This window comes from Hyperolius riggenbachi, chromosome 4 (assembly GCF_040937935.1).
Source record: "Hyperolius riggenbachi isolate aHypRig1 chromosome 4, aHypRig1.pri, whole genome shotgun sequence".
Lineage (NCBI taxonomy): Eukaryota > Metazoa > Chordata > Amphibia > Anura > Hyperoliidae > Hyperolius > Hyperolius riggenbachi.
In genome coordinates this window covers 38,517,933-38,531,111 of record NC_090649.1, presented here as the reverse complement: position 1 = coordinate 38,531,111, position 13,179 = coordinate 38,517,933, and the positions used below count along the sequence as shown (strand labels likewise).

At 49.7% G+C, this 13,179-nt stretch overlaps 1 protein-coding gene across 1 annotated transcript in view; it reads left to right on the top strand.

Annotated features, from left to right (window-relative positions):
- Positions 1-13,179, top strand: part of LOC137504623 (uncharacterized) — a 50,561-nt gene that overhangs the window by 25,734 nt on the left and 11,648 nt on the right. The window contains exon 2 of the mRNA XM_068233205.1: positions 12,732-13,017. Coding sequence (XP_068089306.1) covers positions 12,732-13,017 — 286 coding nt within the window. The remainder of the gene's footprint in view (positions 1-12,731; positions 13,018-13,179) is intronic.

The following is a 13,179-nucleotide window of genomic DNA, read 5'->3' as shown; positions in this document are numbered from 1 at the left end:
AGATTCTGGAGACCAATGTCCAGGAATCAGTGACAAAGCTGAAGCTGTGCCCGGGCTGGATCTTTCAACAAGACAATGACCCTAAACACTGCTCAAAATCCACTAAGGCATTCATGCAGAGGGACAAGTACAACATTCTGGAATGGCCATCTCAGTCCCCAGACCTGAATATAATTGAAAATCTGTGGTGTGAGTTAAAGAGAGCTGTCCATGCTTGGAAGCCATCAAACCTGAATGAACCAGAGATGTTTTGTAAAGAGGAATGGTCCAAAATACCTTCAAGCAGAATCCAGACTCTCATTGGAGCCTACAGGAAGCGTTTAGAGGCTGTCATTTCTGCAAAAGGAGGATCTACGAAATATTGATTTCATTTGATTTTTGTGGTGCCCAAACTTATGCACTTCATTTCACTTCTCAAATATCACTGTGTGTGTCTCCTATATGATATATATAACTGACATTTTTTATCGTGACAACCAACGGTTTATACAGGAAAATCATGACAATTAACAAGGTTGCCCAAACTTTCGCATCCCACTGTATATCTACGCCACTGGAGCTAAGATGAGGTCTTAAAGAGACTCTGTAACAAACTTTTCAGCCTTAGTTCTTCTATCCTATAAGTTCCTTTGCCTGTTCTAATGTGCTCTGGCTTACTGCAGCTTTTCCTAATTGCACAGTGGCTGTGTTATCTCTGTTATATGATCTAATCTGTTTTCTTCTGTCGGCACAGTCAGGCTAAAGCTGGAATGTGTGGAATGTGCAGGGCTGCTTGTGATTGGTAGAAGCTATACACACCCCCTCCAGGCCCCCTGCAGGCTCTGTATGACTCACACACTCTGCTTATGTGAGCCTATCAGAAGCTGGTTAGTTTGTTTGTAAACACTGCCTAAAACTGTTAATTACAAGCCAGGTTTGCAGCAGAGAGTAGCAGAAACAGCACAGAGGGGCCCAGGAGAACATAATGAATAGAATGGTATGCTTTTTGCTCTAAAAATGTTAGAGTACAGATTCTCTTTAAGGGGCATAGATAGTGATACATTGTCGCCAATTGCATAACTGGTTAATCCTACTAATATAATAAATGGGAAAGTTCGGATGTTTGGATGTTTGTTACTCGATCACGCAAAAACGGCTGAACGGATTTGAATGAAATTTGGCACACACATAGTACATTACCTGGAATAAAGTATAGGATACTTTTTATTCCCATAACCAAAAAGAGACAAATACAAATTTCACTGGAATATGTAAACTGCAGCCATTCTTACACTGTTACACTGGAGGTGTGTTTAGCTTCTAAGGGTACAATGGTTAATTTGCATATATTCAGCAGTGATGCCCTGGGAGACATCTCAAGCTCACTCCAACCTGAATTATCGCAAATTCTTTCTGTTTAAAGAAAGCAAACTTTTGTTTTTCTTAACATCTTAGTGTGACGAATATTAAGGAAAGTCGTGCGCAAAATCGCCATCGATTTTCGCATGGTCGTGCACAGTTCCTGTCAGTCCTGGGTAAATGCACAATAGATGTCAATTTCCCTCTCTCTTACTGAGAGCAGCAGCCCTCCCCCACATCCTGTGTCAGGACAGAATGTCACAAGTGGCTAACTCCCCTGCCGAGAAGCCATTTGGTCACCCAGCTCATGTTCCCCAAGCCAGCTCAAACTGGTTGAAATTCAAAATTCCCTCCCAAACTCATAAGCTTTAGACAAAGAGAACTTTATGTATTAATAATTCAAAATGAGGTTGGCACAGCAAGACAAAAATTACATTTCCTGATACCTAGGAATCAGTTCTATCCTACACAGGAAGTGCACTTTTCTAGCTATCAGGAATCGGTAGAGAATCCATTTTTTCCGGCCTGCGTAGAGCGAATGCGACAGACTAGGCATGTATAGCCTCATTTAATACAGAGTCGCATGCTGCTTATGAATATGGTCTCGGATTTGCAATGCGCCAATCTTGGGCCGAGTCACACAAATTATTAATATTTGGTACATTCCTTGCTCTGAGTCTGTGGGTGGCAACCTGACTGCCAGGAGGTAACCCTGCCTTAAACACACCTACTTTCCAGGTAGTGACCGCCCCAAAACTCAGGTCAGTAAAAAGTGTTTGCGAGGAACTCCGCCCCAGTTCTTCAATTTCCATCGACCAGGGAGGTCCAGACATGTGCTCAAGGAGAACCGGGCGCATGTTGTGTACAAAGGACTTTTAACCTGAATGCCTACCTTTAAACTGGACTATTTTTCTTCATGCTTCAAATGGACTGCTCAACTAGCTAAGTAAGAATTTTCTGATTTTATTCTTTTTTTATTTTTAAGCTCTGTGTTTATGTGTTAATAGGTGTATATAACTGTATGTAATGCATTTTTGTTATTAAACGTTTAAAAATCGTTTAGCGGTTATGACCTGTTGCTGAACATACACAATCGTACCTATTCTCCTGAAATCGCTACCCTGTGTTTAATAGAAGTATACACTTATAACCCGTATGCGAGAACCTGGCCCAGACATAACGATCTGACCCAGATTCTTGCATACTGCTAAGGGTTAATAGAGCGTTCTCGAAGTCCTAGTAAAATTACAGTAGCAGGCTGTGTAACTCGCTTGGTGGCAGATCTTTGAATTGTATGTGTGTGGTGAATCGGTTGGTATCAGAACGCTCCCTTCGCGAGTCAGTTCATCAAATTGCGAACGCGGGTTACCCTTTGTGATGAACAAATGACCGTGTGAGAGGATTTCTGACGCTGATCGACTGACCCACCCGCAGACCGGCCTAGCGGTCTGTGACACTTAGTAAGGGGGCTTTTAGGACCATTGTAGTCCCTTACACACTCCAATGAGTTCTGGGTCACCATGAGCTTGCTGGTTAGTCTGTACCTCTCGGTGTTACAAGCCCTACTGCATAGAGCCAAATGAATCCATGCCATGCACTGATGAGGATCAAACAATCCAAAACAGTCTGTATGCATGTTGGATTATTATGGCTCTGTACAAATTAACAAGCTGACACATCATTGCATTCCAGCAGTTCTGGAAGTGTGTTTAGTTTTTAAGGGTAACAATGGTTAATTTGCATATATTCAACAGTGATGCACTGGGTGACATTTTAAGCTCACTCCAACCTTAAATTTCACAAATTCTTTCTGTTTTAAGAAAGCAAACTTTAGTTTTTCTTACACTGTTAGTGGCAGGGTTCTTAAACTTTGCACAGTTGGTCACTGGGTGACTGGGATTAATATTCAGAAAAGTGGGTGGAGCCTACAAAAGCTAATCAAAATTCACCTATTGATTTTCAAAGGAGTGGAGCCACAGCCAATTAGACTTATTTCATTTCAATGCCAATTATTGATGCCAAAGCCCGCAAACCTCACAAACTAGGTCATCCTTGAGTAATTGTGTGTTAGGATTAGAAAAAGTGGGCAGAGCTAACACTAGCCAATTACATACCCGGGCAACGCCGAGCGACCAGCTAGTGCACAATATAAAAAAAATTAGAAGAAAACAGAAAAGAAAAAAATATGAACAAAACAAAAGAAAGCTTGATGTTTTTCTATAGTGAAACTCAATTTCTCAGTAGGGACATGGCAGAAAAATGCAACATGAGAGGAAAGCTTGACAGTCCCCCCCCTTCCCTCACCTTGGGCTCTCCCCTCAGCATGCTCCCCTCCTGCATTTATCAGTGGCAGCGGGCGGCGGGCAGGAACACATACCTCCTTGCGTTCCACGCGTCGGAGGTTCCGATCTCTAAGTGTCTGACGCTACTTCCTGTTTAAACAGAAAGTAGCGTGAAGCACTTAGAGATGGACCTCCGTGGTGGATGGATGTATATGTCCTGCCGCCGCCCGCTGCCACTGATAATTGTAGGAGGGGAGTAAGCTGAGGGGAGAGCCCAAGGTGAGGGAGGGTGGGGACCCCTCCTGCCCTCCAAAACGGGCCTGAGCGGGCACAGGGGGGGAGGAGGATTTTTTTACGGGGGTTCGGGAATTTCTGCTGGAGCCTCTCTCGTCTCTGCCTCGACCCTGACTGATATAATCACACCATGCTCTTCAAAGGATTATGGCCAGATTGATGGTCACAGCAAAGTAATGCAGAAAGTTTTGAAATAGGGTGACAATTATTTATTTATTTTATTTATTTATTTATTGTACTTATAAAGCACCAACATATTACGCAGCTGCTTCTACTACCTCTAGTAGGGTTTATGCTTAGCTTAGATGATTCTCCTGCTACATGCCTCTCCCCATAGGATGAATAAACGTGAGATACCTATTGGTGACCACCTAAATACGATGATGTAGCTGTTGAGTCACGTGACTCAGCAGCAGAGGCGTTTCTACAGGGGTGCAGGTATGGCATGTGCCATGGGTGCCTCGTAAGGAGAGCGCTGCTGCATAGCATCCTTGGCATCCTCCTCCTCCGGATATATACAGGGCCGGCCCGCTCATGAGGCGGGGTGAAACTTTTGCCTCAGGCGGCAAATTTCTAGGGGCGGCATCCGCCCGTCGGAGGGTGCGGGGAGCCGGCCGCCCAGCTGGAGGGGTAGCGGGCAGGACGGGGGTATTGGGCCTAGTGGCGGGGAGGGGGGTCGGACCCCCCCCCCCCTCCCTCGCCTGGGTCCCCGTCCTCCGCTCCCCTCCAACCTTAAATACATCCGAACTAGTGCAACTCGTGAGAGGCAGTGGGCGGGGAGGACTCACCTCTTCCTCGCTCGATCCAGCGTGCGCTCCACTGACGTCACTTCCTGCACGCCGCCCACTGTATTGTAAATGGATGGCGCTGCAGGAAGGGACGTCAGTGGAGCGCACGCTGGATCGAGCGAGGAAGAGGTGAGTCCTCCCCGCCCACTGCCTCTTACGAGTTGCGCTAGTTCGGATGTATTTAAGGCTGGAGGGGAGCGGAGGACGGGGACCCAGGCGAGGGAGGGGGGGTCCGACCCCCCTCCCCGCCGCTAGGCCCAATACCCCCGCCCTGGGGGCGGCGGCAGCAATAATTTTTTTAAAAATTTGCCTCAGGCGGCAAAAAGTCTAGGGCCGGCCCTGGATATATATATATATATATCTCTCTCTCTCTCTCTCTCTCTCTCTCTCTCTCTCTCTCTCTCTCTCTCTCTCTCTCTCTCTCTCTCTCTCTCTCTCTCTCTCTCTCTCTCTCTCTCTCTCTCTCTCTCTCTCTCTCTCTCTCTCTCTCTCTCTCTCTCTCTCATCTGGGCGCCTCTTATCCCACATTTGGGGCGACAAGCTGCCTAACTTTTTTGGGGGATAAGTACAGGACAGTGGTGCTCAGCAGAGCTCGAATATTCGAGTAGCTCGAATATTCGAGCTCTTTTTCAGCTATTCGAGCTCGGTATTCGAGCTCCGAATAGCTGGAGCTATTCGAATGGGCTATCCGAGTACACTCGAATAGCCCATTCACTATTCGAGCTATTCGAGCAACCCGGCGCTATTCGAGCTCGGCAACCTGTAAGCTTGCAGCAGCTGCCTGTCTCTAATGTAACACACAAGCTACTAACTAAAATACAATGTCTAAATAACTAACAACAATATAGGTGTGTATAGGAGGTGTATGTGAGCAAAAACGCTAGGTAAATGACCACAATAGAGCTCTTGCTAAGCCAAAGCACAAAGGAGCAACTCTCTCTCTGTACAAGTCTCAGGCAAGCACGGAGAAACGGAACATGGCGGCCGCAGCAAGGGAATCAGGAGGAGAGGGAGCAGCATTGTGGCAAGCCGCGGCCGCGGGCGCGCCACCATGCACAGTTCCGCAGCAGCAGCAGCAGCGTCAGTGGCTAACATTCCTCCCATAGCCACTGGCCGTGGACGCCTTGGGCGCCGCCCAGCAGGAGCATCTGCAACTCACGCTGCAGAGACACAGCAGCAGCAGCGTGTAGCACCTGCTCCCATTTTCCTCCAGCCGGGTCGGAAACGTCCCATTGAGGAAAAGGATGCAGACACTGTGGTGCAACTCATGACGGAGGATGAGCAGCCCGCCATCAGCTCTGCATCCGAGGCCTCCACCCTCACCACCACCACCACCACCACCACCACCACCCCTGTTCGCAGCAGCCGCCCAGCAGGGTCTGGGGAGGAGGCCAGTTCACCGTCACTCGCCGACCTGTCATTCAGCAGTCTTTTGACCCCAGGCATCATGAGTAAATTGTCTGCTGTTGTTGGCGATCTTGAGGAGGAGATGCTGATGGGCACTTTGGGGGATGAGGGATTGGACAGCAAGACTGTGGCGACAGTCAAGCAGCCCATCCATGCATCAGGAGAGGAGTTTGGGGGGTCCTCATCCCAGCAGGACATGTTTCAGGAGGGGGAGGATGATGATGACCCGGTGACAGACAGAGACTGGGTGCCACCACCTCCAGGGGATGTCGTCCTCAGCAGCTCTGAGGAGGAGGAGGAGGATGCGCTTGTGGGCCTTGCAAGGAGGCGCATCATTGCAAGCATTGGCAGCGTCCCACAGCCTGCTGGTGTCTCAGGCTCAGCAGCAGCAGCAGCAGCATCAGCCAGTACCACCACCAGCCGCACCCAAGCCCCCCCCCCCAACCACCACAGGGAGACAGGCAGCAGCGCTTCCATGCCGTAGGGGGAAGTTTCTGTCACCAATCTGGCGGTTTTTCACCATGCCCACTGTGTACAGCAAGTACGCCACTTGCAACCACTGTCAGCGGAAGTTGAGCAGAGGTGCAGACCCCTTAAAGTTCAGCACCAGCTCGCTCACCAACCACCTTGCGGCTAAACATTTCCACCAGCATGAGGAGTTTCAGAGGCTGAAGGCATCTGCTGCTGGCAGTGGCACCACACCCATCACTGCACAGCCTTCAGCAGCAGCAGCAGCAACAGCAGCCACCCGCCCTCCTGCTCCTCCAGCAGCACCAGCAGGAGTGCGGAAACGCACTGCTCCTCCCCCCTCTGCAACTCCTGCCGCCGACACTGAGGCCTGTTCTGGCAGCCAGTCCTCAGTGGCCTCCTCTGCTGTGTCTGCTGATTCCCGTGTCAGCAAAAGGCCACGCCAGAGCCTTTTGAGCGAGTCCTTCCAGGGGGTGGTTAGGGCTCTGCCTCCCAGCAGCCGTCGCGTGCGGCAGCTGAACGGCTTGCTGGCACGGGCCATGTGCTCCCAACTCCTGCCGCACACGCTCGTGCAGGAGGGGAGCGACATTCGTGCGCTGCTTGCTTGCGCAGCCCCAGACTGGCAGCTCCCCAGCAGACACTTCTTTGCCCGCAAGGCCATTCCTGCACTGCACCGCTTTGTGATGGCCAATGTGGAGCGAGGGCTGGAGCACGCGGTTGGTGAAAGGGTCCACGTCACCATGGACTCCTGGAGCAGCCGCTTCGGGACAGGCCGCTACCTGTCCTTCACTGTCCACTGGGTCAGCTTGGTGGAAGGGGGTGAGGATGGGAGAGCAGCAGCGGGCACAGCAGCAGCAGCAACACAGTGGGTGGTGCCACCCCGCAGGGTCAGGGGAACTGCAGCAGGTTCCTCCGATCCTCTGCCATCCTCCGGCACACCTGGCCAAACCCCCCGCCTCAGCAGCAGCGTGAAGGCCCGCCACTGCCAAGCGCTGCTGCACTTGGTCAGCCTTGGGAAGACCAAGCTGACGGCAACCCATGTGTTGGCCAAACTCCAGGAGCAGGAGAGGATTTGGCTGACCCCCAGAGGCCTCAGAGTCGGAGAGGTGGTGGCCGACAATGGGGCCAATCTGGTTGCCGCAATAGACAGGGGAAACCTGACCCACATCCCCTGTCTTGCCCACGTGAACCTGGTGGTGCAGAAGTTCCTGCGCACCTACCAGGGGATGGGCGAACTGCTGGAAACGGCAAGGAATGTTGTGCGTCACTTCCGGCGCTCGGCTGCAGCCTGTGCGAGCCTGGAAGACGTGCAAAAGTAGCTGGATCTGCCACGCCATCGGCTGATCCTTGACGTTCCGACTCGCTGGAACTCCACCCTGGCGATGTTGGAGCGTCTGGTTGAACAGAGGCACGCTGTCAAACAGTACCTTGCCCTGGCCACTGTTTCCGCAGCTCAGAGAAGGGACAAGACCAGCAACATCCCGTCCATCGTCCCCGATGATGACTGGAGGCACATGCAGCAGGTGTGCTTAGTGCTGGCTCCCTTCCTGCAGGCCACAAACATGGTGAGCAGGGACCATGCTATGGTCTGCGAGTGGGTGCCCCTGGTTTCTCTGCTGAACAGGGCCCTCGATGCTTTGCTGGAACAGGGAGCGGCAGCCTTGGACCAGCAGGAGCGGCAACCAGCTGCGCAGTCCACCTCTGAGGGGGAGGAGGAGGAGGACTTGGTGGAGGTCCCTGACCTGGCTGCTGATGAGGGGGATCAGCACAGCGCAGCTGAGTTGGTGCGGGGGTGGAGAGAGGATGAGGCGGCAGAGGAGGAGGATGAGGACAGCACTGACGTCGATGTGCCAGCAGACGTGGCCCGCCTCTTCCCAATGGCAGCGCACATGCTGACGTGCCTGCGCAGGGACCCCAGGGTGATCCAGATGAAGCAGAGGGAGGACATCTGGATCAGCATGATGTTGGACCCACGCCTCAAGGGGAAGTTGAGCCAGTTCCTGCCGCCTGCAGGAGGAGACCCAGCGCAACAAATAAGGAGCTTGCAGCAGGCCCTTGTTGAGCGCTTGGAGGAAGCCTTCCCCCAGCCTTCCACCCCCACTGTCCAGCAGCCAGCACAGAGGCAGCAGCAGGTGCCTGCATCCAGCAGCAGCAAGCGCCCCACAGACCTGCTGTCTCTCAGCCACGAGCTCTACAGGACTGTAGAGGCTCCGGCAGCAGTGACTAGAGAGGAGATGCATGCAGCAGCATCCTCCTCCGGTCACAGCCAGCGCCTGACCCGCATGGTGGCTGACTACATGGGGTCGTACAGCGGGCTTGACAGCGATGCCCCTGTTGATCCCATGGAGTATTGGGTCAAGCGCATGGAGATCTGGAGCGAGCTGGCGCAGTACGCCCTGGAAGTGCTGTCCTGCCCCCCTTCCAGCGTGCTGTCCGAGCGCTGCTTCAGTGCAGCTGGTGGCGTGGTCACCGAGAAACGCTCACGTCTGTCTCACAAGTCTGTGGACAGACTGACGTTTCTCAAGATGAACCAGGCGTGGGTGGAAGGCGAGTTCCTGGCCCCTGTTGTCGGCGAGAGGGGGACATGAACTGGCTGCCGGAACCATCGTTAATGTGCCTTACCACCCTTTACCACCTCCTGGCTCCTGCTCACTAAGCCAGCCTGGTTCACTTTGACTATTACGTCGCCTGCAGCCACACATTTTACACCTACAGTGGGCTGCTGTGTACTGCCCTTCTGCTGTCTGTCTGTGTTTCCCACTGCCAGGGTACACAGAATTACCTTCTTCTGCTGCCACTCTGCCACCAGCTATTACGTCAAACAATAGCTATATTGGTTGCAAAACCAAAACCAAACAAACCATTAAAAAAAAAAAAGGTTTAATTTTTCTGAGGTGCCCGGGTTGAAAACTGTGTTGTTCCAGTTGTGTATTGGACACAATGTGGGCTGCACGACCGCTGTCTGGGACCTCCTGTTGTGTTTATTTACAGCCCTGGTATCACCGCTAGGTACCAGGGCTATTATGTCACGCTGCCTACCTGCTGCCACACTCACACTGCTCCTCCATACCTCCTCCTGCTGCTGCTGCTGCTGTCTGTCTGTGTTTCCCACTGCCAGGGTACACAGATGATTTACCTTCTGCTGCCACTCTGCCACCAGCTATTACGTCAAACAATAGCTGCTCGCCTACTCCTCCATTCCTCCTCCTCCTGCTGCTGCTGTCTGTCTGTGTTTCCCACTGCCAGGGTACACAGATGATTTACCTTCTGCTGCCACTCTGCCACCAGCTATTACGTCAAACAATAGCTGCTCGCCTACTCCTCCATTCCTCCTCCTGCTGCTGCTGTCTGTCTGTGTTTCCCACTGCCAGGGTACACAGATGATTTACCTTCTGCTGCCACTCTGCCACCAGCTATTACGTCAAACAATAGCTGCTCGCCTACTCCTCCATTCCTCCTCCTGCTGCTGCTGTCTGTCTGTGTTTCCCACTGCCAGGGTACACAGAATTACCTTCTTCTGCTGCCACTCTGCCACCAGCTATTACGTCAAACAATAGCTATATTGGTTGTAAAACCAAAAACCAAAAAACCATAAAAAAAAAAAAGGTTTAATTTTTCTGAGGTGCCCGGGTTGAAAACTGTGTTGTCCCAGTTGTGTATTGGACACAATGTGGGCTGCACGACCGCTGTCTGGGACCTCCTGTTGTGTTTATTTACAGCCCTGGTATCACCGCTAGGTACCAGGGCTATTATGTCACGCTGCCTACCTGCTGCCACACTCACACTGCTCCTCCATACCTCCTCCTGCTGCTGCTGCTGCTGTCTGTCTGTGTTTCCCACTGCCAGGGTACACTACACAGATGATTTACCTTCTGCTGCCACTCTGCCACCAGCTATTACGTCAAACAATAGCTGCTCGCCTACTCCTCCATTCCTCCTGCTGCTGTTGCTGTCTGTCTGTGTTTCCCACTGCCAGGGTACACAGAATTACCTTCTGCTGCCACTCTGCCACCAGCTATTACGTCAAACAATAGCTATATTGGTTGCAAAACCAAAACCAAACAAACCATTAAAAAAAAAAAAAAGGTTTAATTTTTCTGAGGTGCCCGGGTTGAAAACTGTGTTGTCCCAGTTGTGTATTGGACACAATGTGGGCTGCACGACCGCTGTCTGGGACCTCCTGTTGTGTTTATTTACAGCCCTGGTATCACCGCTAGGTACCAGGGCTATTATGTCACGCTGCCTACCTGCTGCCACACTCACACTGCTCCTCCATACCTCCTCCTGCTGCTGCTGCTGCTGTCTGTCTGTGTTTCCCACTGCCAGGGTACACAGATGATTTACCTTCTGCTGCCACTCTGCCACCAGCTATTACGTCAAACAATAGCTGCTCACATTACTCCTCCATTCCTCCTGCTGCTGTTGCTGTCTGTCTGTGTTTCCCACTGCCAGGGTACACAGAATTACCTTCTGCTGCCACTCTGCCACCAGCTATTACGTCAAACAATAGCTATATTGGTTGCAAAACCAAAACCAAACAAACCATTAAAAAAAAAAAAAAAGGTTTAATTTTTCTGAGGTGCCCGGGTTGAAAACTGTGTTGTCCCAGTTGTGTATTGGACACAATGTGGGCTGCACGACCGCTGTCTGGGACCTCCTGTTGTGTTTATTTACAGCCCTGGTATCACCGCTAGGTACCAGGGCTATTATGTCACGGCGAGCTGCCTGCCTCATTGACTGCCTGCTGCCACACACTCATCCTCCTCCTCCTGCTGCTGAATTTACCTCCTGCTGTCTTTGTGTTTCCACTGCCAGGGAGCACATACAATGGCGCTTCCAACATGCGTGCGCCCACCAGCTATTTGTTACGCTCAAAAATAGCTGCATTTCTTTAAAAAAAAAATTGAAAAGAGAAATACGTGAAGAAGAAGAAGACGATATTGAAAAAGAAGGAGAAGGAGAAGATGAAGATGAAGAAGAAGATGAAGAAGAAGATGAAGAAGATGATGAAGAAGATGAAAAAGAAGAAGAAGATGAAGAAGATGAAGAAGAAGAAGATGAAGAAGAAGAAGATGAAGATGAAGAAGAAGAAGAAGATGAAGAAGAAGAAGAAGAAGAAGAAGAAGAAGAAGAAGAAGAAGAAGAAGAAGAAGAAGAAGAAGAAGAAGAAGAAGAAGAAGAAGAAGAAGAAGATGAAGAAGATGATGAAGAAGATGAAGAAGAAGAAGAAGAAGAAGAAGATGAAGAAGATGAAGAAGAAGAAGAAGAAGATGAAGAAGAAGAAGAAGATGAAGAAGAAGAAGATGAAGAAGATGAAGATGAAGAAGAAGAAGAAGATGAAGATGAAGAAGAAGAAGAAGATGAAGAAGATGAAGAAGATGAAGAAGAAGAAGATGATGAAGAAGAAGAAGAAGAAGATGATGAAGAAGAAGAAGAAGAAGAAGAAGACAATATAGAAGAAGAAGAAGAAGATATAGAAGAAGAAGATCTAGAAGAAGAAGAAGAAAGATAAAGAAGAAGAAGAACAAGTATATACAGTAACACTACTGAACAAAATTAAGGACACAACTTCTCTTTCCACCTTTTTTTTTAAAGGAACATCCCCACATAATCACTTGCTGTTGTTACTTGGAAAAAAAGATGTTTCTTGCATCATTCACCCTCAAAACAAGTGTTGGAAGCTATTTAAGGCCAATTCGAATAGTCAGCTCGAATAGTGAGCTCGAATACCGACTCGAATAGTGAGCTCGAAGTCCGAGGTCGAATCGAATAGTAAAAATTATTCGACTCGAATATTCGACTGACCTCGAATAATTTACTATTCGAATTCGACCAAACTCGAATTTTAAAAAGGGGTATTTGAGCATCACTAGTACAGGATGACCTATTGCCATAGTACATTCATAGACCTTACATTGTTTGGTTGGTACCCCGGGTGGATTTTAGTGTTAGCCATAGGCATGGTTTTCCCTAGATACGCTTCTGCTTAGCAGTATTTGATTGGTCCATTTTCATGCTGCATACATTTGCATGCACAATTTGCATAATCATTCGTCAACTCAGAATTATTTGCATCTCATAGACCATCCCCATTAGCCAGAGGTCTATGGTTCCCAAAACTGATTCATTTTTTTGCTGCTTGTATTTTACACAGGTGAAAATGTTGCCCTCAACGGTCAAGCATCCCAGTCCTCTTCCTACAATGCTGTGAGCTCCGCCAATAAAGCCATCGATGGGAACCTGAACTCAAACTTCTTTTCTGGCTCCTGTGCCTGCACCAATAATGATGTCTCCCCCTGGTGGAGGGTGGACTTACTGCAGCCACATAAAATCTCCAAAATCGTCATCACCAACAGAGGTGACTGCTGCTGGGATCGGCTGGCCGGTGCCAATATACTTGTCGGGAACTCTTTAGAAAACAGTGGAAATAATAATCCAAGGTATCTATTGCTATTTATATACATTACCTTTATTATAAATTAACTTTAGATTATGATATCGGTCAATCTTGATATTGGCCTAGCTCTACAGTGCCCAACGTTTGGTCCAAGGGTCACTTGCAGCCCTTTGGTACTTTATGTGCGGCCCAATTAAAGAATCAT